This window comes from Myxine glutinosa, chromosome 2 (genome assembly GCF_964187855.1).
Source record: "Myxine glutinosa chromosome 2, kmMyxGlut1.1, whole genome shotgun sequence".
NCBI lineage: Eukaryota > Metazoa > Chordata > Myxini > Myxiniformes > Myxinidae > Myxine > Myxine glutinosa.
In genome coordinates, this window is record NC_136262.1 from 199,915,098 (window position 1) to 199,941,436 (window position 26,339).

The 26,339-nt window shown below is 44.0% G+C and overlaps 1 protein-coding gene across 1 annotated transcript in view; it reads left to right on the forward strand.

The window, feature by feature from the left end:
• Positions 1-6,429, forward strand: part of LSM1 (LSM1 homolog, mRNA degradation associated) — a 28,566-nt gene extending 22,137 nt beyond the window's left edge. The window contains exon 4 of the mRNA XM_068106469.1: positions 5,870-6,429. Within this exon, the coding sequence (XP_067962570.1) occupies positions 5,870-6,040 (171 nt within the window). The 3' untranslated portion in view covers positions 6,041-6,429. The remainder of the gene's footprint in view (positions 1-5,869) is intronic.
• Positions 6,430-26,339: the final 19,910 nt, after the last annotated feature.

Here is a 26,339-nt window from a genome sequence, read left to right on the forward strand (position 1 = left end):
TCTCACCTCCATCTCCCCCAACCTTCTGCCTCGCTTTTTTCCCTCCTCAATTAACACCTCACTGTGCCTCACCCAATCACCATCAAACATTTTGTCCGCCCCATCCTTCCCTTTCTCCGAGCTATTCTGAAATCTCTGACAGTCAACAGCTCTCCCTACCTCTTCCTCCTCTTCCACATCTTACCCTACCCCTCCCCTCCCCCCCTGTTCTGTATCCGATGCTCCCCCTTCCTCTTCATTAACGGTATGGACCTCAAACATCCGGGGCCTTCGCTCAAACTTGACTGATCTCTCCATACAGGTTGCTTCTGTCAAACCAGACGTGATCTGCTTAACAGAAACTTTCCTCCTTCATGATGTCTCTGATTCCTTAGTATCTCTCCCGGGTTACTCCCTCCTCCGGTATGATAGACCTGAGCCTCGTCCTGGAGGTGGGGTTGCTATCTTTATCAAAAACTCTTTCCTCACTCGCCCTGCACTGCCCTCTCTCCACCTCACCCCCAGGAATACCTCTGGCTACGGCTTCCCCTTCGCTCCCACCTTTTGTTAATATGTGTGTTGTACCGTCCACCAAACAGTGATGACTCCATCTACATCTCGCTGTCTGATAATACGGACCGAACTTCTATCTACTCATCCCAACTCTCTCTTCCTCATATGTGGTGATTTCAATTGTCACCATGCCAGTTGGCTGGGTGTGGGTACCTCTCTCACCAGCCACGGCTCCTCAGCAAAGGACTTCTGCGACTCACTGGGACTGACACAATCTGTCAATTTCTCAACAATGAATGGAGGTCCTCAATGCCAAACAGGAAATTAGAGCTGTCTCCCTTGACATATCACGTGCCTTCGATACGGTCTGGCACCCCGCTCTGCTCACCAAACTCTTCTCCTGTGGTATCCATGGAAATCTCCACACATGGCTGGCGGACGTCCTCTCCAGTCATAGTCAACGTGTGGCCATGAATGGGTTTCTCTCATCTCCTCTTCCTGTTCAGGCTGGAGTTCCCCAAGGCAGTGTTCTGGGCCCTGTGCTTTTTCTGGTCTTCATCAATGATCTCTCTGACTCTCTTGAAAATCCTCTCTATCTCTTTGCTGATGACTCCACTCTCTGCCGCTCCATTCCTCATCCCTCAGATCGGCAGTCTGCAGCCTCCTCACTCTGCAGACCTGGAAAAAATCAGACTGGTCAAACAAGTAGAACATGTCCTTCAATCCTGACGAATCTCACACTCTTACGATGTCTCTCTGAAAAGACCGACTGGACAACTCTCCCATCCACTTTCTGAATAATCCTCTCCAAGAAGTTCTGTCACTCAAGCTTCTGGGTCTCATTATCTGCCATGATCTTTCTGGGAAAACCACATTTCAAATCTGGCCTCCAAAGCCAGTCGCTGACTGGGCATCCTCCGTCGTGCGAAGTCCTTCCTTGCCACACCTGAGCTCCTCACCACATACAAGGCTTTCATCCGCAGCTCATTGGAATACTGCTCTCCCCTCTGGGCTGATGCTCCTGCCTCACACCTAGCTCGTCTTCACTCCGTTGAAACCAAAGCGTTCAGATTCATTGGAATCTCCCGCGATGAAGCTAACTCCGAGGACCTTTCACTTACTCACCGCAGGCAGGTTGGTGGTCTTTCCGTCTTCTACCGACTCCTCTCTGGCCTTGCTCCCCTAGCTCTCTCTGGGCTCTGTCCCCCAAATATTCCTACAGGTCGCACAAGATCTGCCTGCAACCCTCTTATGGTTAAACTGCCAAAATCAAGACTCTCTGCTCACCTTCACTCCTTCATTCCTCTTTTCTCCCACCTCTAGAACAAACTCCCTCACTCTCTTCAATCCCATTCCTCCCTCCAGGTCTTTAAAACAACTGTTCACCATCATCTCTTATCTTCCCCCATCCAAAACCTTGATCTTTTCTACCCCCACTAATTTGACCCCAGATCCACTTTTTTGAAATACCAACTTCTTTCCTGGAAGTCCTTGCAGTGTCCTTGTGTTTTATACTTCTCCCTCCTCCCCCCAAGCCCTCTCTCTCCCACAGATCTCCCGATGTCCCTGCTCTCAAATGTTGTGTTTGTGTGCTTCCCCTTCTCTCCCCATCTTGTCTGCCGCTCCCCTTTTTATATACTTTGTTTGTCTGTTTGATTTGTTTGTGTGATAAATGTTAGCTCTTTCACGAGCCTCGATTATGTATACAAAAAAAATTAAAATAATAATAATAATGTGTTAATCGGCCTCATTTATGTTGTTTTTTAATTGTGGATATCTGACAGATTGCTCGAGTGTATTAATGTCTTGAGCAATATGTGGTACAGACTGCTCATTCGCCTACCATGTAATTTTCTCATTGTACATCATCTATGTTGCACCTATCAAAAGGAAATCTGTTCCATGACCTTCCAAGATGCTAAATGTCAGTAAGCTTGCAATTATCATAGCTCAAAAAACTAGGAACTAACCTTTCAGCAACACTGTCTGGGGTCCAATATGACGGCAAAAATCTATGATCAGTCGGCGAACCTTAGAACAGAGTATACTTTCCCATACCTATGCATTTTTAGAAAGAAGCTACACTGACTGGTTTGAGAAAATGATTAGCAACTCCATTCACTTTTGGAGGCCTTGTGAAAAGCAGTTGAGGTTGTACTAACCCCCAGAGCCAGAAGCCATGAATAATACTTCCTCTAGAGGAAATCAAAGCTCCATAGGCATCTGCATGAAATGAAAGATGCATAGTGGAACAAAAGGCTGATCAGATACAGACATTATCTGAACTAAACAACTCGAGAAGCTGGTATGCAGCACTCAAGCAGTGATACGGCTTAAACGATTCCCAGTCGTTCCAGTCAAGCATTAAGCAATGGCAGTCATGGATGCTTTAGCCTCTCCCCAAACAATGTAAGAGCTTGTCTGCTATATGAAGTTTAACCGAGAGTGGAAAAGCTCCCTGCCTTCATGGAATACCAGCCAAAATATGTAATTGCCGCAAGCCAGGGAAACTGAATAAATACGGTTACTAGAATTTTGTAACGTTTTGGGAAGCAAGCGAGTTTCCAAAATAATTCGAAGATGCCCTCATGATTTACATATTTGAATGTAAAACTTACATATTTTGAAAGTTATCATGAGTCTACTGCATCGAGGTGTTGCACTTCTCTCGGTTGCAGTCAAGATCCTAGCGAAGGCCCTCCTTGTGCAACTGCAAAAAGTGGCTGAGCATATCATTGGAGATAAGCCAGTGTGGTTTCAGTGCCTCGTGCTCAACACGAGATCCAATTTTCACCCTGTAGTAGCTGCAGTACTATGTCGTTGAGTGGTGACGAGGGCTCCATGTTGCCATCATTGATTTCACTAAAATCTTTGACACAATGGACGTAACAATTCTTCCTGAACTTGCTAAATGCCTTTCGGATGTCCAGAAAGTTCTAAGATGATCCAATAATTCATGAAGGAATGGCTGGAATTATATCGGCAGGATGCACTACGTGTGAGCCCTTTTGTGGTCCACCACGGTGTGAAACAAGGTTGTGTCCTAACCACTGTGTTACTGCGTGCATCAGACGTTGTGCTAACTCCAGGTTTCGATAAATCTTTGCGCAGAAAATGCTATTTGCACATGATGCAGCCCTAGTTTCCCACTTCATGACATTTAATAAACTAGGGCATGCCCGTACTATATATAAGCTAGGACGTGCCCGTACGTGGGTGCCCGTTCCTTGCCAAAAAAAAAAAAAAAAAAAAATTTGTGTAGGGGTGTGTGTGTGTAAACATCCTAGGGCGTGCCCGTACGTGGGTGCAAAAAAACATGCGTGCAAACAACAACAACAAAAAAAAACTTTGAAACCACGTGGCAGTAACGACCACAGAACCCCCCCCCTCTATTTACATGAATGGTTTGGTCCATTCGCAACGACCACAGAACCCCCCCCTCTATTTACATGAAATGGTTTGGTCCAAAGCGAACGGCTTGCGGTGTTTGGTAAAGAAATCGCCATAGCTCGGTAACTACTTGTCCGATTAATTTCAAACCTTGAAAAGGCACATCCTCGGGTCCCCAGCAATATACCTGGCAAGTTTCAAGTATATCGGACCGGTAGTTGTCGAGAAACAGCGGTCACAGACAAACATACACACATACACACATACAAACACACATACACACATACACACAGAGATTAATGGAATTATAGATAGATTATCTCAGCCTATGAAGCAGCTGCCTCACCCTTTGGTCTCCCCATTAGCATAAAGAGAAACCGAGATTATCTGCTAGCCATTTTGTGCACAACCCCGCCATGACCAACAAGTATACATTGCTAACGCATTACTTAACTAGAACGGCACTCAGTAGAGAGCATACCTCCGCCTGGTGAACAGTTTACGTTTTGTATCCCAGAGTAGACCAGAAAATCACAATATAGAATCGCATTTAATCACAATCATACGTCCACCACTTTTTGAGATATCCTGCTATATATAGTTTTTGGCCCTATCACTCAATGGTGAAGAATCGCTGAAAAATTAAATAATCCTCATGTCCGAATCCATATTCAGATCTTTACCAAAATCGAATCGATTCTTCCTTGTCACACACACAACCTCTCCCCAAGTTTCGTCCAAATCCGTCCACAACTTTTTGAGATATACTGCTATATATCGTTTTTTGGCCCTATCTCCCAATGGTGAAGAATCACTTTAAAAATTGTAGTAGCCGGATCCTTATCCGGATCTTCACCAAAATCTAATCGTTTCGTCCTTGTCACATATGCCACCTCTCTGCCAAATTTCGTCCAAATCTGTCCACAACTTTGAGATATCTTATTCACAAACGGACAGACAAACAGACAGACGGAGGTGAAAACATAACCTCCATCCACCTTTGGTGGTGGAGGTAATTACATCAAATTGTTTAATTTATAATTACAGCACGTTCACAGTCAGCCTCCAAGTCTCATGATTGCCTGTGGAAGTGTTTGGTCACAGTATGGCATCAAACCAAATCCAAAGTTCACCTGGCAGTTATGCTCTCAGCACGACTGTATGACATTGAGAACCTCACACTCGGCGAGCATCATGTCAATACCCTACAGAGCTTGTACGTGCAGCATCCGAGACGGATTCACCAGATCAAAATGAAGGTCAGTATCTAAAACGTGGAGATACTGCAGCGTGCTGCTCTGCCTAATGTTTAAGCCATCCTTGCTTCACCCCAATTGCGATGGGATGGACACGTGGTTTGAACAGGGGATCATTGACTTCCAAAGGCAGCGTTTTACAGCGAATTACAGTACCTAAAGTTAGATGCAATCCCCCAAGTCAGAAACTGCGCATTAAAGATGTCATCAAACGACACCCAAAATTTCTCCACCTCTTGGTAGGGTCCCCTGAAAAGTGTCGTTCTTTGTGGAGAGTAGCTATTTTGAAAAGGTGTGTAGCTCATAAGGCAAGACCGAGAAGACGGATATCGTTAAGAGCAATGCCAGATGTAGAAAGAGCTCCCAGCCTCTTACCTTCTCTTCTCCTGTGACATCTTTGGATGGGCATTCATTTCAAGACATGGCCTTTACTCACACCAGAGATATTAACGTACAGCATGCCTTGATTTCTTCCCCTCCATAGAGGTAATCATCGATTTGACGGGCTGCCATCATAAGTTGTCAATGTAATTGGGTCCATTTTTGTTTGGAAGTTTCTAAGCAATTGTTCTAGTAATCACTGCCTATCACTTTCAACAATAATCTTGAATTATGGTGGTCTTCACAACTGTTATTTGCTGATTTGTACTGCCTTTTGATTTTAATGTAGTACATGTGCTGTCATACATGTGCAACTTCATGGAACTGCATGGGTGGCCATGTTTTGGCAGGATGTGGAGAAGGAGGCAGAGACACGTTTGGAGCGAGTGTCCATTGAGGAAATCCTGGCCGCACAGCGGGAAGAACAACAGGAGAAACAGGAGGCCGAGAAGGCCAAGGTGCAGGCATTGAAAGAGAGAGGGTTGCCACTGCCTCGAGCCGATGTGACTGAAGAATATTAGAGATTGCAGAGGACAATATGGAGACCAATGTATGAAGGTTGGAGAAGAGCGGATGGCATGAGCTATTCAGTGAGCTATACCGAATGATTAATCATTAATGCCTGGGTATATACATCCTCAGGCAAAGAGACTGCTAAAAAAGTTATTATTGAAAAATTGTTTGGTTGGGCCTGAAGGGCCATTATTGTACTTGCACAGCCTAATTTAATGCATGTTTTGAGTCAAAAGATGGGAATGCTTACAAGGCAGGATGGTAAAACCTCCAACAATATGAAGTGATTTCGGACTTTGCACACAATTGGCCTGTTTGTAAGCATTTGCCTTGTATTCCAGTACATTATTTGTGGATTCTTGTTTTTATGCCCAGTAAAAGCTGTATGGAACTCGAATTTTGTACTTGCTTAACCGACAGTTATAACAACCATTCTGGCTCATTATACTCGGTGTCTAAAACCTGTTGTGCAACACCGGGCATTGTAAGGACTCGCTTAATGTCATCCTCGTCAATTGGCAATTGGAGTGTTGTTGCTTGAATTGAAAATGGAAAGGATGCTGGGTCTTGTACCATTGCCCTCAACAATATGCAGCATATACGTATGTCTTGTCAGAATAGAATGTGCTTTCCACTCTTCTCACCACCAGATGGCACATCTAAACATTAGATTGTGCAGGCAATAGCACACCTGCCAGTAAGAGCATTGAGTAGACATTGAGACCTGACAGGCATGGTCCAAGCAAGAGCTGACGTACGTTTATTTGACTTATCTCCCAGAGGGTTTGATTAGGAGAGGCTATCTGAAGCGCGGACCATATGGGATATTTTATGGACGAAGAGTTGCTCAATTCCCCACCTCCATCCTGGTCATTCCTAATCCTTTGACCCTCAAAAGAATGATGGTGAAGAATGATTAATTCGGAGCAGCAGAAGTTGTCAAGCCACTTCACCTCCAATTTTGTCAACATGCGAGAAGTTTGTTTATCACCTCTATGGAAAGCCTATGCTGGACAGTGTCGAATCATAGCAAATATGTTGTCTTCCAGCAGACATATGCACCCAAAACTGAGGATCCGCTGGCATTGATAAAATGTGTAAATCCCAGTGCTTTGCCACCTTGTTCCATAGTTTTACGCAAAAAATCGGTCATACCCATTTTATAACATCCATTTGGAAGAATACTTCATTATTGCAACAGTCTTGTACTTCAGAACCTGTGGAAAATGAATGGGTGAAACTTGCCAGATAAAATGCTATGATGGTGTTCAGGTTTCAAAAAACCATACGTCAGGCATGCAACATGGAAACCTCACCAGTATTCACAGATGGGGGTGAGGATGAGGAAGTTGCTTATATACAGTAGATACACTTTGGCCCCAACGAACCAGCCAATGAAGAGAATGCCGAATAAACCAATGTATTCAGTTTACATTATGGCGACAGTGAATGCACATTACGGTGATGGTTAATCAACATCGTCTTTACACACGAGTAAGGGAGAACATCACACCCATGGCAATATGCATTAAAACAGGTTTATAAAAAAGAAAAAAAAAAGATTAACATAAATGTTTTTTTACATGGCTACTGAGACCAAAATATTTTTTGTCTCAGTAGCCTTCATGGGTGCCATCTTGAAATTTAATCATGACATTTTCAAATTTGTATGCATACGTGTAAAGGTCAATTCTTTTTTTTCTTCTTTTTTTTGTATACAAGATTGAGGCTCGTGTAAGAGCTAACATCAATCACAAACAGAAAAAGAAACGGAGACACAAAACATACAATAAAGGGAGCGGTAGAGAGAGGGAAGCACACAAGCACAACAGCAGAGAACAGGGACAACAGAATATCCATGGGAGGGAGAGGGCTTGTGGTGAGGAGGCATGGGAAGGTGGCGGGGGGGGGGGGGGGGGGGGGAGTGGGAAAGGTGTAAAACACATGGACCAATTAATTACTTTAAAACTTAAAAAAAAAAACTGCTAGAACTTTCAGGAAAGAAAGAAGTCGGGATTAAAAAAAAAAGTGGCTCTGGGGTGAATTAACGGGGGTAGAAGAGATCAAGGTTTTGGATGGGGGAAGACAAGAGATGGTGGTGAACAGCTGTTTTAAAGACCTGGAGGGAGGAGTGGGATTGAAGAGAGTGAGGGAGTTTGTTCCAGAGGTGGGAAAAAAGAGGAATGAAGAAGTGAAGGTGAGCAGAGAGTTGATTTTGGCAATTTCACCAGAAGAGGGTTACTGGCAGATCTTGTGCGACCTGTAGGAATATTTGGGGGACAGAGCCCAGATAGAGCTGGGGGAGCTAGGCCAGATAGGAGTCGGTAGAAGACAGAAAGACCACCTACCTGCCTGCGGTGAGTGAGTGAAAGGCCCTCGGAGTTAGCTTCATCGCGGGAGATTCCAATGATTCTGAAAGCTTTGGTTTCAACAGCGTGAAGACGAGCTAGGTGTGAGGCAGGAGCACCAGCCCAGAGGGGAGAGCAGTATTCCATTGAGCTGCGGATGAAAGCCTTGTATGTGGTGAGGAGCTCAGGTGTGCCAAGGAAGGACTTCGCACGATGGAGGTTGCCCAGTTGGCGACTGGCTTTGGAGGCCAGATTGGAAATGTGGTTTTCCCAGGAAAGATCATGGCAGATAGTGAGACCCAAAAGCTTCAGTTGCAGAACTTCTTGGAGAGGACTGTTCAGAAAGTAGATGGGAGGGTTGTCCAGTTGGTCTTTTCGGAGAGACATAGTAAGAGTGTGAGATTTGTCAGGATTGAAAGACATGTTCCACTTGTTTGACCAGTCTGATTTTGTCCAGGTCTGCAGAGAGTGAGGAGGCTGCAGACTGCTGATCTGAGGGATGAGGAATGGAGCGGCAGACAGTCGAGTCATCAGCAAAGAGATAGAGAGGAAAATCATCAGTCATCAGCAAAGAGATATTGTCATTGCTTATGAACAACTGTACAGCAGTCTCAGCCACCTTCCGCACGTAATTGTGCCGTTTTTCCATCCGCAGCTTAGCAAAACGCAGCGCAGACTGCCCTCCTCTGCCATGCTTCTTAGGCAAATCGACGGTGAACCTGTGAAGCACAATTAAGGAGTTGACACCATGCCCCAAAACAGATTTTCGATGCATCCAGATAAGACTTTACTCGAGTGAATCTGGTTAAACATTTTGGGGCATGAGCAATTTTCTGCCAAATACTTTTGAGGGTGCCACACTTTAAAGCTAATTTGTGAAAAAGTGCAAGTAGATTTTTGTCAGACAGCCAAATTCAGATTGCTGAGATATCTTTTACCCTAGAAACAACCTTCAAATCTATTGGGAGAAAAAAGACAATAAAAGTGTTCCAGCTCTTGGCCTCGCAGTGGACAAGACGACTATCTTCAATCGTAGTTACCTTCAGATATTATGGGATATCTTTGTAACTCGGTCTTACAATAAGAAAGCAATTGCATGAATGTTTTGCAAAATAATTATTCTGACATTGTGTACACAAATTCATTTCTTTAAGAAATGTTCATGGCAAGCAAACTTGCTGAATAATATTAATCGATACTGTGCATCACAATATTATCTATAAACTTTAATCCTGAATCTGCCATATAGTTGTGACTTGAAAACAAAACATTTTTGGGAATCTGTGTGCTCATTTTGTCTAACAATCGAGTTTGTCAAAATCAATTTTTAATTTAAAAATTTTTTTTTTTTAAACCTTAATTTTTTTTCTTTTCCAGATTTAATTTCAAATTTTTATATTTAAAAAAAAAAAACTTTTAAGTAACATTGTCTTCCAACTTCTTTTTAAATAATAAAAACGTTTCATTAACACATTAGTTTAATTAACATTACAAGTCAAAATTGGTCATGCATTGAAGTGGCAAAACTGATTTTACATTTGAGTATATCTTGCACTAATGTGCTCCCTTAAAATATATGAAAATCTCTGTTGGTTTACAGGATGCAACAGGTATTGTTTATGGTGTGAGGGGCATGGGAGTGTGAGGGGGTGAGGACAGACATTACTGCGGCAAAAACCAACCAGGATGATGTCCTGTTCTGCTGCTCTCGCTTCTTTGTATGCACTATTCAGCGTGTTCTACTTTGACCCCTTATCATCTGCCTGAAGGTCGGCAGACATCAGCCCCATCCACAGGAAGGGTGCAAAAGTAGATCCTATCAACAAAAGATGAGTAGGCTTATTCCATCATTGCTGCCAATGTCGAGTCTTTCCTCCTTACAAACAGCTTAATCTCTGACATTTTGATTCCATCTTGGTCACTCAACTCTGGAGATGCTGAAGCCATGTCCTCTCTTGGGATATAACTCCGTCTATTTAAGTTAAGGCCTCACCATCAGCCATGTCCTCTGCTGAGCTGACAAATTTGCCAAGCTGTCCTCCAAAGCCAGCTAGTCTGGGCATTCGAGAGGCTGTTCTATCACACACTTCCCTCTATGGCATTCGAGCAGGTGGTGCACGTCATGGCAACCCCTCCCCCAACCTAACAAACAATATTTTTTATACAAGCATCAATCCTTCCCAACCCAAACCTCCAGCATAGAGTGCCTTCACAAAGTATTCACACACACACACACACACACACACACACACACACACACACACACACACACACACACACACACACACACACACACACACACACACACACACACACACACACACACACCTTGACTTTTTCACATTTTGTTGTGTTAGCATGAATTGAAAATTGATTAAATTGAGATTTTTACGGCATAGCCCACAGGGCAATGCTGTCTAGAATGGCGTTTGTCTGTCTGTATGTGTGTATGTATGTCCCTCACAAACGTCCACCAATCAGAGCTGACGATCTGGTCAGATGACAGGTGGGCAGCATCTAGTAACCACTACAGTTGCATATTTTACTAAAAGGAAATATAATAACCTTCTGTGGAACGTTTTGGGGTCCCAGCAGTTGTCGTAAGGTAGGTAGGAGGTTTCAGAAATTCCTCAATACAATTATGATTTTGAAATGCGATCGACACGGACCTTGCTCCCGAATCCGGAAGTAAACAGATGATGGTTCACTGGCTTAAATAATATCTCAATACCCTGCTCAACAGCCTGCTCCCAATTATCAGCAAAGTCATGGAATCCATCATTGCTTCGGATATGAAATCTTTCCTCTTCTCCAATGGCTTGATCTCTGATCATCAATTTGGTTTCAGACCAGGTCACTCTACTCTGGACATGCTGCTTCTGCTGTCTCAACAATGGATGGAGGTCCTCAATGCCAAACAGGAAATCAGAGCTGTCTCCCTTGACATATCACATGCCTTCGATACGGTCTGGCACCCAGCTCTGCTCACCAAACTCTCCTCCTATGGTATCCATGGAAATCTCCATGCATGGCTTGCGGACTTCCTCTCTGGTCGTAGTCAACGTGTGGCCCTGAATGGATTTCTCTCATCTCCCCTTCCCGTTCAGGCTGGAGTTCCCCAAGGCAGTGTGCTGGGCCCTGTGCTTTTTCTGGTCTTTATCAATGATTTCTCCGACTCTCTGGAAAATCCTCTGTATCTCTTTGCTGACGACTCCACTCTCTGCCGCTCCATTCCTCTTCCCTCAGATCGGCAGTCTGCAGCCTCCTCACTCTCTGAAGACCTGGACAAAATCACAGACTGGTCAAAAATGTGGAACATGTCTTTCAATCCTGACAAATCTCACACTCTTACTATGTCTCTCCGAAAAGATCGACTGGACAACCCTCCCATCTACTTTCTCAACAATCCTCTCCAAGAAGTTCTGTCGCTCAAGCTTTTGGGTCTCACCATCTGCCATGATCTTTCTTGGGAAAACCACATTTCCAAGCTGGCCTCCAAAGCCAGTCGCCGACTGGGCATCCTCCGTCGTGCGAAGTCCTTCCTAGGCACACCTGAGCTCCTCACCACATACAACAAGGCTTTCATCCGCAGCTCAATGGAATACTGTTCTCCCCTATGGGCTGGTGCTCCTGCCTCACACCTGGCTCGGCTTCACGCTGTTGAATCCAAAGCTTTCAGAATCATTGGAATCTCCCGCGATGAAGCTATCTCTGAGGGCCTTTCACTCACTCACCGCAGGCAGGTAGGTGGTCTTTCTGTCTTCTACCGACTCCTCTCCGGCCTTGCTCCCCCAGCTCTCTCTGTGCTCTGTCCCCCAAATATTCCTACAGGTCGCACAAGATCTGCCAGCCACCCTCTGATGGTTAAACTGCCGAAATCTCGGCTCTCTGCTCACCTTCACTCTTTCATTCTTCTTTTCTCCCGCCTCTGGAACAAACTCCCACACTCACTTCAATCACACTCCTCCCTCCAGGTCTTCAAAACAGCTGTTCACCACCATCTCTTATCTTCCCCCATCCAAAACCTTGATCTTTTCTACCCCCACTAATTCACCCCAGATCCACCTTGTTTGAAATTCCAACTTCTTTCCTGGAAGTCTTGGCAGTGTCCATATGTTTTATACCTCTCCCACCCCCCCCCCCCTTCCCATGCCTCCCCCCCAAAGCCCTCTCCCTCCCACAGTTCTCTCGATGTCTCCATGTCTCTCGGTCCCTGCTCTCAAATGTTGTTTGTGTCCTTCCCCCTCTCTCCCCATCTTGTCTACCGCTCCCGATGTTATTTGTTTTGTGTGTCTGTTTGTCTTTCTGTGTGATTAATGTTCGCTCTTTCACGAGCCTCGATCTTGTATACAAAAAAAAAAAAAAAATACAATCGTGATTTAACATTATATTTTGATATATTAATTATATAGTATTAATTTGTGATTGGAATGATGAATTATGTTGTTTGGAATGGAAACATAGAGATATTGAGTTTAAAGCAGAATGAGGAAATGACGTAAGGGTTTCCATCCGTGACACTCGTGGATTCCCCATTTGCAGTTTCACTATTGACTGGATGGATATAGCAACAATCAGAGTTAGTACGATTTTTGTCCAAGTCCTTCACGAACCTGCTGTCAATGTCTGACGTTCGACTGAAGGTGGCACAGGAATGTGGAATTTATCGGTTCATCGTTTGCCATTCGCAGTTTTTTTTTTTACCCAAGTCATTCACGAACCGGCTGTCCATGCCTGAAGTCAAAAATATTTACCACTTACATTATTTGCTAACTGCATGTATCCCCACTCAGGCCATACTATCTTCAACTAAAGTATCAGACAAGCCCTACTACGCCGCTGTTAGACTATCGGTCTTGTTTGTCATTGATCTACACATAATACCCCATAATCTCAAAGTAGAAATTTCTTGAGAAATCCTTACTAAATAATAAAAAATGAATTATAGAAATATGTAATTTACATAAGTATTCAACCCCCCCCCCCCCCCCCCCCCCCCTAGTCAGTACTTCGTAGAAGCACCTTTGGCAGCGATTACAGCTTCGAGTCTTCTTGGGTATGTCCACATCAGCTTTGCACATCTGGATTTGGGGAGTTCGGGAGACGTATCAGCGGCGGTAGGGAAGGTGTTAGATGGGTGATGAGCTGTTCTCGGATTCCACCAAATATAGCGCTTTGCATTCAGGCCAAAGAGTTCAATTTTTGTCTCATCAGATCACATCAGGCCTCATGTTGTCAGTCTTTTATGTGCCTTTTTGCAAACTCCAGGTGTGCTGTCATGTGCATTTTTCTCAAGAGTGGCTTCCACCTGGCCACTATCCCATAAAGCCAAGATTTGTGAAGGGCTGTAGAGACTGTTGTTCTTCCGGCAGATTCTCCTATCTCAGCCAAGGAACTTTGTAATTTTTTATTTTTTGTGTGCAGAATCGAGGCTCGTGTAAGAGCTAACTCATTGAACATGAAAACATGCACAGACACATAAAACATGCAATGAACGGAGCGGGAGACAAGAGGGGGAGAGAGAGGGAAGCACACAAGCACAACAACAGAAGAGAACAGGGACGTTAATCAAGGTCGAGGGTAGAAAAAAATAAGAGATGGTGGTGAGCAGCTGTTTTAAAGACCTGGAGGGAGGAGTGGGATTGGAGAGAGTGAGGGAGTTTGTTCCAGAGGCGGGAGAAAAGAGGAATGAAGGAGTGAAGGTGAGCAGAGTCTTTATTTTGGCAGTTTCACCATAAGAGGGTTGCTGGCAGATCTTGTGTGTCCTGCAGGAATATTTGGGGAACAGCACAGACAGAGCAGGGGGAGCAAGGACAGAGAGGAGTCGGTAGAAGACAGAAAGGTCTTCAGAATCGGCTTCATCACGGGAGATTCCAAGTTCTGTGTGAGTAGTCATTATTGAGTTCTTGGTCACCTCCCTCACCAAGGTCCCTTTTGCCCGGTTACTCAGTTTGGTTGGACGGCCAATTCTAGGAAGAGTCTGGGTAGTTCCATATTCTTTCCAATTCTGAATGATGGAGCTCACTGTGTTCTTGGGAACTTTCAACACTAGAAATTGTTTTATACCCTTCCCCAGATTTATGCCTCCTCCTAATTCCATCTCGGAGTTCCTCGGACAGTTCCTTGGACTTCATGGTAGAATTTTTGTTCTGACATGCAATGTCAACTGTGGGAACTTGTATAGAAAGGTGTTTCTTTCTAAATCATGTCCAGTCAATTGAATTGGCTACATATTGACTCAAATCAAGTTGTAGAGACATCTCAAGGATTATCAAAGGAAATTGGATGCACCTGAGCTCAATTTGGAGTGTCATAGCAAAGGGGTTGAATACTTATTGACTCGAGACATTTCAGATTTTCATTTTCATTATTTTGTAAAAAAAATTTAGAAAAACAAATTCCACTTTGTCATTATGGGGTATTATGTGTAGATCAGGTACAAAAAAAATCTCAATTTAATTCATTTTAAATTCAGGCTATAACACAGTGGATAGCAGTGGACCCTGGTGTTGGGCTAGCGGCTAGGGTGCCAGCTTAGGATAACCTAGGATCCTGGGTTCGAATCCCGGTCAGATCGCTGAATTAACGCCAGGGGGGTTGACTCAGCCTGTCATCCTTCCGAGGTCGGCAAATTGAGTACCAGTTCACTGGTAATTCCCTGTTTGTCGTTAAAGGCGGCAAAAAGGGTTGGCGTCAGGAAGGGCATCCAGCCGTAAAAAAAAAAAACATTGCTTCAAAAAGGGGACCAAAAAACAACAACCACGGTTCCCGAAAAAGGCCAACCCCCGCTTTGCGGGGAAGAAATGGCCTCTAAAGGTGGTTATTTTTTTTATTTAACACAAAATATGAAAAAGTCAAGGGGTGTGAATACTTTATGAAAGCAGCTTGTACATTCCACCCCCACACCACTCTCTCTCTCTCTCTGTTGCTTGTGTCCAGGTGGGTGCCTTACTCTCAGTTCATCCCATCTGTCGCCTTGCTCTTCCATGAGCCTAGATCTTGTAAAGAAAAAATAAGAGCGATTTCACAAATTACAGACTTGGTGATGAATTAATAGTTTAACGTAAAAGTCTACAGTCTGTAATCAGATTTTGTTCAACCCTGCCTTGCAGTAATAATTTATTTTGGTGTAGAATTGATTTACTTTTGTACATTGTATTTGTATACTCTATATTGATGTACTGTTTTATTTACCTGCATTTTGACATTTAGTTTATTACAATTGCCTATTTTGTACATTGTATTTAACAGATTTCTCATCTGAAGAAAATATTAATACAGTACTTGCTTTTTAACATGCAAACCAACTGCCATCACCATGTGCCCATGTTTGTGTGATTGTTTAAAAATATATTTTTGCATATTTTCTCTGGTGGAGTCATGTAAAATAATTTGAAATGGAACTGCAGCTTCCTTGATTGAGGCTCAGCATTTAGAGGATGAAGAATGGATAAACTCTGTAGATAAGCATCACATTATGGGGGAGGGAGGGTGGGTTTCTCCTTGCCTGATGACAGAAAGCTGAGAAAGTGATGTCATAGATGACGTTGCTGGCACCCAAACTGCTCTGGAAACTTGGATCACCACCAAGGTCCCCAGTTGTGCTTGATGTTTAAAAAAAAAAAGTGCATGATTTGTGTGACAGCTCTTCCAGAATCCTTAGATCCTGGAAAAAAAAACATCAGAAAATAAATGTTTGGAATTAAGCTATGACATTGCCCTTTTTTGCTGTTTCCTTGTTTGCGTTTGTGTGCTACTACAATTGTCTCAATTATTCCCAGCTTTGTGTGGGGGTGAGCTAGTGATAGTTTTTGGCCGAAATCTTTCACGAACTGGTTGGCCAGGCCTTATGTTCGACTGAATTTGGTCAGGGCAGGAAGGTGTAATTTGTTCAGGGTGCTGACAGTAACTCACCTACTATTTGCAACGTCCATGAACTAATGCCAGCAGACGGGATGAGTTATTTGTGATCTGAGAAATCATCTGAGAGTTATAGTTATTTGTGATGCCATGCCTGCAAAACACCAATCCGACAGTTTATAGTTGGCTCGGGAATGTCGGTGTCATTAATTACCTCCACCCACCGAAGGTAGACGGAGGTTGTGTTTTCACCCCTGTCTGGTTGTTACTTGGAAAATCGAAGATTTTTCGAGTATATTGGTCGGTTGACTTTGTTATTCTGTCTGTTTGTCGGTTTGTCACTCACCTACAGGTCACAATTCTAAACCTGTCATCATGAAACTTTACCAAGTTGTAGAGATGGTCACAACTGAGAAGCTTATTGATTTTGAGGTCAAATTTCTGACTCTGATTGACTTTAAAGTTAAACAGCATTTGCATCGTGCATCACTAAATTGGGAAACCAACTATTTTTGAGGTCAGGTCAAAGGTCAACTCAAGGTCAAACTTCTCAAATCATCAATTTTCATCTGAAAAATCATCAATTTTCATCCGATTAACCTGAAACTTAAACAGCAATTGCATAGTGCCTCACTGAATTGAGAAACCAACTAATTTTGAGGTCAAAGGTTGACTCAAGGTCAAACTTCTAAAATCGATTTTCATCCAATTGACCCGAGCTGTGATTAAGATCGTCAATTTTAATCTTCATGAAATTGACAATTTCATGTCTCCGTGACAACTTTTTTTGGGAGAGCGGAGGTGGAGGTGGATTTTGCAAGTATCCTGTATGTCTGTATTTTTTGTTTGTCTATCTGTCTGTTTGTTACCTGCGAAAATCGAAGATTTTTCAAGTATATTGGTTGGTCTTGTGCGTTATTCTGTCTGTCTGTCTTTGTTTGTCTGTCTGTTTGTTTGTCGATGTCAGTCGCCTACAGGTCACAATTTTCAACCGATCTTCACGAAACTTCACCAAATGGTAGTTGGTCATAAGCAAGAAGCCTGTTGTTTTTGGGGTCAAAAGGTCACCAACTTTGTCATATTTCTAAAATACTAAATTTTCAACCGATTGACTTGAAATTTTAAGAGGATTTGCATATCTGGACACTAAATTCAACCACCAAGTATTTTTGAGGTAATCATAGGCCAACAACTTCTTTTAGAGATATCGCAAGTATCGTGCTATGCACGACATATTTCTTGTTTGTTTGTTTGTTTGTTTGCAGGATATCTCAAAGTTGTGAACAGATTCGGATAAAATTTGGTGGCAGGTTGGATGTGTGACGAGGACAAATTTATTAGATTTTGGTTAAGATATGCATCCAGATACGAGAATCTTTTTTGTTTTTAAAGTGATTCTTCACCATCAATTCAGAGATTGGGCCAAATATGATAAATAGCACGATAAGTTGTGGACGAGTTATGAGAAAACTTGGTGGATGAGTTGGCGAGGTGAGGAGAACAAGCCGGTTAGGTTTTGGTCCAGGTCCGGATCCAGATATGGTCTCAGTTGGATACAAAATATAAATTGTTCATCATGGTGGAGACATGTGCTCTACTGAGTGCCCTCATAGTTGTAAGCTTTTATTAAGATTTTTCGGAATAAGATGGTAAATTCTGCATTACGTTTGGAACGACCTGCTGCCTCTTTTTTCTTTTATTTGATGTTAACAGCATGTTCTCATGCAGCCAATAATACATTTGCTTTTTGGCAAGTTTTACTGAACTGAACAACAAAAGCTGCTCACATGTTTTAATACGTCGTCAACAGTTTAACGAGTACATTTGACAGCTGGTCTCGGTGCTAGCAAATGTACATCGACCTGTAAGGAGCCAATTTTGCAGTTAAAGTTAGTTTGATTTTCTGAAAGTTCTTGAGTTTGATTCACAACCCTCACATTACACACTTTAACTGCAGTTAATGGCTCTGGTACAAGGCTATGCTATTGCATTCGTATTGAAAATTGGAAAACATCAGCTTATCTTCTTCTATCTATCTTCTATCTATATATCTATATCTATATTCTATATTATTATTTATATATATTATATATTATCTATATATATATATAAAAGAAAGTTTTTGTTTGTTTGTTTGTCTGCACGCGCTAATCTCCTGAATGATGAAAGATAGGAGGAAATCTCTGAAACAAAAAATGTCGGGACGGCCCCCTGGAAGGTTATCGGCTTGGTGACGAGGCCGGTCGAGGCCGCCTCGGCCGGGCTGAGCCCATTTCGCAATACATCTTCTTCTTCTTTCATAATTCTCTTGAAGTACAACTTATGCACTTAATCGGAATATCTGACTGATTGCAACACATGCTTTCAAGATTCTCTCTCGTGGGGACCGACAGAAGAATGAACAAGGAATCATTGAGCACTAACTGATACTGGGCTCGCGTCAGATCTATGTACAACAAACAACAACAACATGCATTTTAAAGGCCATTTTCCCTGCTAGAGCGGGGGTTAGCCTTGCGGTCCCCATGACAATCTTCTCCATTTTGCCCTATTTTCTGCATCTCTCCTTGTTAACCCCCTTGCCCGCATTTCTTCTTCCACCATCTTTAGCCAAGTCTTTCTCGGTCTTCCCCGTCCTCTGCTTCCTTCTACATTCATTTCCATCACTCTTCTCAACCAGTCACTTTCATCCTTCCTCAACACATGACCAAACCATCTCAACCTGTTCCTCTTCACAGCATCAATCACAGGCTCTATTCCCATCATCTTTCACAATTCATCATTTGTCTTCCTCTCTCTCAACGATACTCCGCACATCCGTCGAACCATTCGCATTTCCACCCTTTCCAATCTTCGTTGCTGCTCTACGTTCATTACCCATGTCTCGCTCCCATAAATCATAACACTTCTCACACATGCAGCATACACCTTTCCCTTCAGCTTCAACGACACTCCCCTCATCATCAGCACGCCACTCAGTTCCCGAAACTTCTTCCATGCACATCTCACTCGAGCAACCGTTGCCGAGTCTGATCCACCTTCTCCATTCAGCATGTCTCCGAGGTAGCAAAATGTTTTCACACCTTCCAGCTTCACGCCGTCTCCAAGATCCAACTCAACATTTCCTCCATCTGCAGCTCCCTCTGTGCACACCTTACATTTGAATGTAGCTGCCACACTGGTTAATGACCCTCTCGGACCACTACATTTTTGATGAACCCACTCAGCGCACATTGTACATTGAATGGAGTTCACTCCGACACCCTTCCTACACACAGCACAGGGCCACTTCCCAGTTCTTTCCACCTCACCACATGCTTTACCACTTGCCATCACCTTCGTCTTTCCGATATTCACCTTCAGACCTTTTGTCTCCATACATTCCTTCCACGTGTTCATCTTTTCCTTCAGTCCATCCATACTTTCCGCAATCAACACCAGATCATCTGCATACAACAACTCCCACGGTAAACCCTCCAGATCTATGTACACAAGATTAAATTCATTCAAAAAGAACCCGGGCAACGCCGGGTGCATTCAGGTAGTTTAAAATGAATGTGTATTTGTGTCGAAAGAGCATTTGATTAATGATTTAGGTCGAGGTTTTGGATCAGCACTTTGTTTTTCTTATGAAATGCACATCTTCCTGGTAACGTTGCTTTGACCTCTATCACACTCAGATAAATTCATTTTTCCTGGGAAAATTCGACCAACTTTTATTTGCATAGACAACAGGGAGTGTGACATCACATTTGTGATGCACCATCTTGGAGTACAAGCAAACAAAGCGAAACTACATTTGGACTGCATAATTAGCCCATCCCCTGGACAACAGGACACGGGGTTTTGTAATCACTACTGTGTGTGTTTGTGTGTCCAAGTGTCTGGGCCATAACTTTTTTTTACCACTTTTTTTTTTAACCAACTTCCAGTTTTGAGGGATGTTCAAGAGGGATTCCGAATGAGATTCTTGCAGTACTCCAAGAAACAGCTAACTTGTCTTTTATTTCTCAATATGTAATTATGTACACGAAGTAAGGTGTGTGTGTGTGTGTATGTGTGTGTGTGTGTGTGGGTGTGTGTGTGTGTGTGCACGCTTTCCGTTGAACCTCTCTTCTGGAAGAAAAAACCATCTGTATTCCAGATGGCTGAACAGAGGTCATGAGAGTGATCGGCTGAAGTTTGCAAGGGCATGTAGCGATGCTCGGCAGGCCATGAGAGAAGCAAATAATGTATGTTTCTGGGAAAAGCACAAGAAGCCCAACAAGGTAGATTTGGTGGAAAGAAGGTAGTACAGTGTATCAGGGATATGCAGCATGGTTGACATGGATTCATACCACAAACTAGAACAATGCGACTGTCGCAAATATGCCTCTGCATAGTCCCACAATGGCTAGATGCCAGCACTCTGCATATGTATGGGTAGTGGATCACGATTGTGAAGTTTCGTGTTTTTTTTTTTTTTTTTTTTTTTTAGTATACAAGATCGAGGCTCGTGAAAGAGCTAACATTAATCACACAAAAAGACAAACCGACACACAAAACACAAAAAACAAGGGGAGCGGCAGACAAGATGGGGAGAGAGGGGGAAGGACACAAAAGAGAGGGGGAAGAGGGGGAAGGACACAAACACAACATTTGAAAGCAGGGACATCGGGAGGACTTGGGGGGAGGTGGGAGAGGATTAAAACATATGAACACTGCAAGGACTCTGGGGTGAATTACCGGGGGTAGAAAAGATCAAGGTTTTCGATGGGGGACGATAAGAGATGGTGGTGAACAGCTGTTTTAAAGACCTGGAGGGAGGAGTGGGATTGAAGGGAGTGGGGGAGTTTGTTCCAGAGGCGGGAGAAAAGGGGAATGAAAGAGTGAAGGTGAACAGAGAGCCTAGACTTTGGCAGTTTAACCATAAGAGGGTTGCAGGCAGATCTTGTGCGACCTGAAGGAATATTGGGGGGACAGAGCACAGAGAGAACTGGGGGAGCAAGGCCAGAGGGGAGTCGGTAGAAGACAGAAAGACCACCAACCTGCCTGCGGTGAGTGAGTGAAAGGCCCTCGGCGTTGACTACATCGCAGGAGATTCCAATGATTCTGAAAGCTTTGGCCTCAACAGCGTGAAGCCGAGCAAGGTGTGAGGCAGGAGCACCAGCCCAGAGGGGGGAACAGTATTCCATTGAGCTGCGGATGAAAGCCTTGTATGTGGTGAGGAGCTCAGGTGTGCCAAGGAAGGACTTCGCACGACGGAAGATGCCCAGTCGGCGACTGGCTTTGGAGGCCAGCTTGGAAATGTGGTTTTCCCAAGAAAGATCATGGCAGATAGTGAGACCCAAAAGCTTGAGCGACAGAACTTCTTGGAGAGGATTGTTGAGAAAGTAGATGGGAGGGTTGTCCAGTCGGTCCTTTCGGAGAGACATTGTAAGAGTGTGAGATTTGTCAGGATTGAAAGACATGTTCCACTTGTTTGACCAGTCTGTGATTTTGTCCAGGTCTGCAGAGAGTGAGGAGGCTGCAGACTGCCGATCTGAGGGATGAGGAATGGAGCGACAGAGAGTAGAGTCGTCAGCAAAGAGATAGAGAGGATTTTCAAGAGAGTCAGAGAGATCATTGATGAAGACCAGAAAAAGCACAGGGCCCAGAACACTACCTTGGGGAACTCCAGCCTGAACAGGAAGAGGAGATGAGAGAAACCCATTCAGGGCCACACGTTGACTACGACCAGAGAGGAAGTCCGCCAGCCATGCGTGGAGATTTCCATGGATACCAAAGGAGGAGAGTTTGGAGAGCAGAGCAGGGTGCCAGACCGTATCGAAGGCACGTGAAATGTCAAGGGAGACAGCTCTAATTTCCTGTGTGGCGTTGAGGACCTCCATCCATTGTTGAGAAAGCAGAAGCAGCATGTCCAGAGTAGAGTGACCAGGTCTGAAACCAAATTGATGATCAGAGATCAAGCCATTGGAGAAGAGGAAAGAGTTAATATCTGAAGCAATGATGGATTCCATGACTTTGCTGATAATTGGGAGAAGGCTGATTGGTCTGTAGTTGCTGGGATCTGTTTTTGCACCTTTTTTGTGCAAAGCGGTGATGTTGGCTGATTTCCAAGCAGATGGCAGATGACCTTGAGCAAAAGAGAGGGTGAAGAGAACAGAAAGAGGGAGTGAAAGAGCAGAAGAACATGATTTTAGGACCCGTGGGCTGATGCCGTCAGGACCAGTTGCAGAATCAGAGTCGAGGGTTGACAGAAACTTTTCCACCTTGTCAGGAGGAAAGGACACAGAGTCCAGGAGCAGCTGGGTACGGTGGGTACAGAGAGGGATGGGTTTGGGACACAAGATTTAGAGGCAAACACAGAGTTGAGGCATTCAGCTTTTTCACGTGCGGAGTCAGCCGTTAAGCCGTTTGAGGTGAGGGAGGGGATGGAGGGGGAACAAACACCAGAAACAGATTTGACCAGACGCCACCAGGATTTGGAAGAGGGAGACAGATAAGAGAGTTCGGTCTTGAGAATGGTGAGATATTGTTTCCTGGCTCTCCTGAGGGTGGACACACACTTGTTTCGGGCTTTGTGAAAGGAAATGAGATTTCCTTCCGTTGGATTTGCTTTCCAGGAGACGAAAGCAAGTTGTTTCAGGGCAACAGCCTCACCACAAGATTCCGTGTACCATGGACGGGAGGAAGGGTATGACAACTGAAGACGAGATGGTATAAATCTGTGCATGAGAGAGAGCAATTTACTTTGAAAGAATTCCCAGGATGAGTTGATGTCAGAGGCGGTAGAGATGGGAGACCAGTCCAGATGATTGATGGCTGCTTGAAGACCGTGCCAGTTGGCCTGAGTGAAATGCCAGACTCGTCGACGCTGAGGAGGCTCTCTGAGAATGGTCAGAGAGATGTCCACTTTGACAAGCACATGATCAGATGAGCCGATTGGAGCAGAAGAAGAGCAGCAGACATTTTCAGGGAAGTTTGTCATAACCAAATCCAGAAGAGAAGATGCTCCGTTGACTGAGATCCGGGTCGGGAAATTGACAGATTGTGTCAGTCCCAGTGATCGGATAAGGTTCGTTTTTCCATCCAAGATGGCTGCCAAACCACGTGACCGATGACATCATCATTATCAAATTGTATGCAACAGTGCTGTTAGATTATATCTTGCTATAATTCACCAAATGTCCATCCATCCGTCTGTCTGTCTGTCCGTCCATTCGAATGTACCGCAAAAACGGCTGTACCGATCGCAACGATATTTTGGGTGGGTAATCCTGGAACCCCCTGAAGTAAAATAGGCTGTATTGTTTTTCCAATTTCAGCTTTGGCCTCCAGCATTTTCAGGTTTGGACTCCCGTATAACATTATTTTCCCGGGTGCTGCACAAACGGCTGCACCGATCGCTGCACGGCTGCACCGATCGGACTCGGTGACCTTGGACAAAGTCCTTTTATAAGGACATGGGTTGAATCCCTGCTTGAGAGAATGCCAACCCCCTCCCCGCCATCACGGTCGTCTCTCCAACTCACAATCCCATGAGATATGCGGAAAGGACGACGCAAAACCAATTATCTTCCTTTTGATTCGTATACAAACATCATTAAAAGTAAATAATGACCTTGGCCAAAGTTCAAACGACATGAGTTTAATCTCTACATTAGAGCATTCCACATAGCTATTTGGGCGGTGTATAAGCTAACAGATCGCTGTCTCCATCGATCTTGCCAAGGCCGTCACACCTATCCGCTCAAAATCCTTTTAACTGTTGACTTGGTAGTTTTTACAATGAAGGAAACACGTATGGGGAGTACATACGACATAGCGATTGTGAATGTGACAGCTCTGAGGCATCTTTCGCTTCACATCGAATTATTCATTACATTCATTCATTCATTTAATGATCATTACGCTCATTCTTACGCTCATTAAACGTTCATCAAATGATTACGAAAATAAAAACGAAAAACATTACGAAGTTACGTTCACACCGTCACATCAAACACTACCGTGAACACAAACATCGTCACGGCATCATTACAATGAAAACATCGTCACAAACGTTACGTTACGTAATTCAAACCGTGAACACATCGAATATTGGAGAGCCCATTGCCTAAATTTGAAACACAATGGAATAATATTTACCGATATGAACAGTGATGTGGCTTTTATTGAAATTCTACAAATACTGTTTAGATTTTGATGATTAGTGTGTGATATGATTTAACGGATGTTTATATAAATCATTTAAAATAAAAAAGCCTTCAATTTCTGATATTTTGCCTTTTCATTTGGGTCTCCCAATTGAAGCCCCGTCCATAGGGCGGGTACCGTTGCTTGTTTGTAAAATTTCGCATGGATAGGGTGAGCGGTTTCAGAGATATAATTATTTAATATTTTCCTTCAATCCAAAATGGCTGCCAAACCATGTGACCTATGATGCCATAAATTTAATATTTCAATACAAATTGGTCATAGATCATGTGCATGCAATTTCAGATTTTTATGATAAGGAATTTGATTGAAACATTTTTGGCTGGTATACCACTTCACCTATGATGTCATCATTATCATGCTTTTATTCCCCATTGGGAGTACTTGACAATGTGCCAAGTTGCAAATTTTTCCATTCAGCGGCTTCCGAGAAATAATTTTTTAATTATTTGCTTTTAATCCAAGATGGCTGCCATACCACGTCACATATGACGTCACAATTATAATAAAAAACATTCTGCATGGGTGTCACTCCTACCCTGAAAGTTTCGTCTCAATCGGACATATGGTTGCTGAGAAAAATGAGCTTTAGCCCGTACGGATGGACGGATGGACAACCCGAAAACATAATGCCTCCAGTGACTTTGTCGGCGGAGGCATAAAAAGAAAATGTAGTAAAAGATGAAGAAGGCAACCCTTACACCACAGTAGATGCTCAATAACATCAGTGGAGAAGGCACTTCACAAAGATTAACATTGAAAGCCAATTCTGCATCAGAGAGAAGATGAAAGTGAAGCAGAAGGGCATATGGTATCAAATGGTGGAGATACCAACAATGTAGGAATTAGAGGACGTCATAAGCAACCTGAAGAATGATAAGTCTGGTGGCTCCTCGGGCATCGTCAAAGCTGCATGTTGTGAAGGTGAATTTCTCGAGCTATTATTGAACCTTACACATGTGGTATGTAAGGAGAGGAGGTGCCAAATAAGTGTGCCTATTGTTACGTGGTCCCCTCGGTGACTACCTGGTCTCGGTGACCCCCGGACCGTGAGAGGAACTTCGCCAGAAAGTTCTATCACATATGCGCTTTCGCCACGCAATCCATATGAATTCCCCACAAGAGAAACTGAGTTTCAAGGATATATTTCAAGGGTAATGATACCATACAATTTCAATGCTACAATCAAGGATATTTTCCTTGAGCAATCAACAATAGACAACCATCAACAATTCACAATCCACAATCAATTCCCTAGATGATTAAGATGGCCATCTTATATATGTGTGTCCCCTCGTGTACTCACGACCCCCTTTTGGTCTCTGTCCCTCACAATGTCTCTGGGCCCCTCCTGACCAAGATGATGGTCGGCGTCGCCGCACTCGGGCGGTTGAACGAACCCCGGGTGGACGTGTTTCCACCGGGCAGGTATCGTACCGGGAACCGCGGCTGCAGCCCCCTCGTGGCCACGCGAAGCGGGTACGGTAAAGCAAGCAAAAGCCCCACGCCGCTTGCAACGCGTGTTAGGCCCCAACGTGCGACCCGTACGCGTCTTTGTAGACGGTGCCGCGAACGGTGCCAGACGCTGGGTCGGTGCACGGCCCCACGGCAACTTGACGTCTCCACCGGGTAGGTACACGTCCCGGTAACTCCTCTCGCCAGACGGGCTTGGGAACGCCGCTTTTCCACGCGGCACAAGGTCGATCCCACCTTTCGTCGGAGCGGGGCGAGGAAGAAGAATCCTCGTCGCTTCTCTTCCTCGTGTGTTTTTCCTTCCGTTTCCGGTCTCTTTTTCCAGAAGGGCTCCTGACCCTCCAACCACAACAACCCTTAATCGACTACACATGGATAAGCAAAGACCTGAATAGGAATTCACATACATTCCCATAAATATGTAACA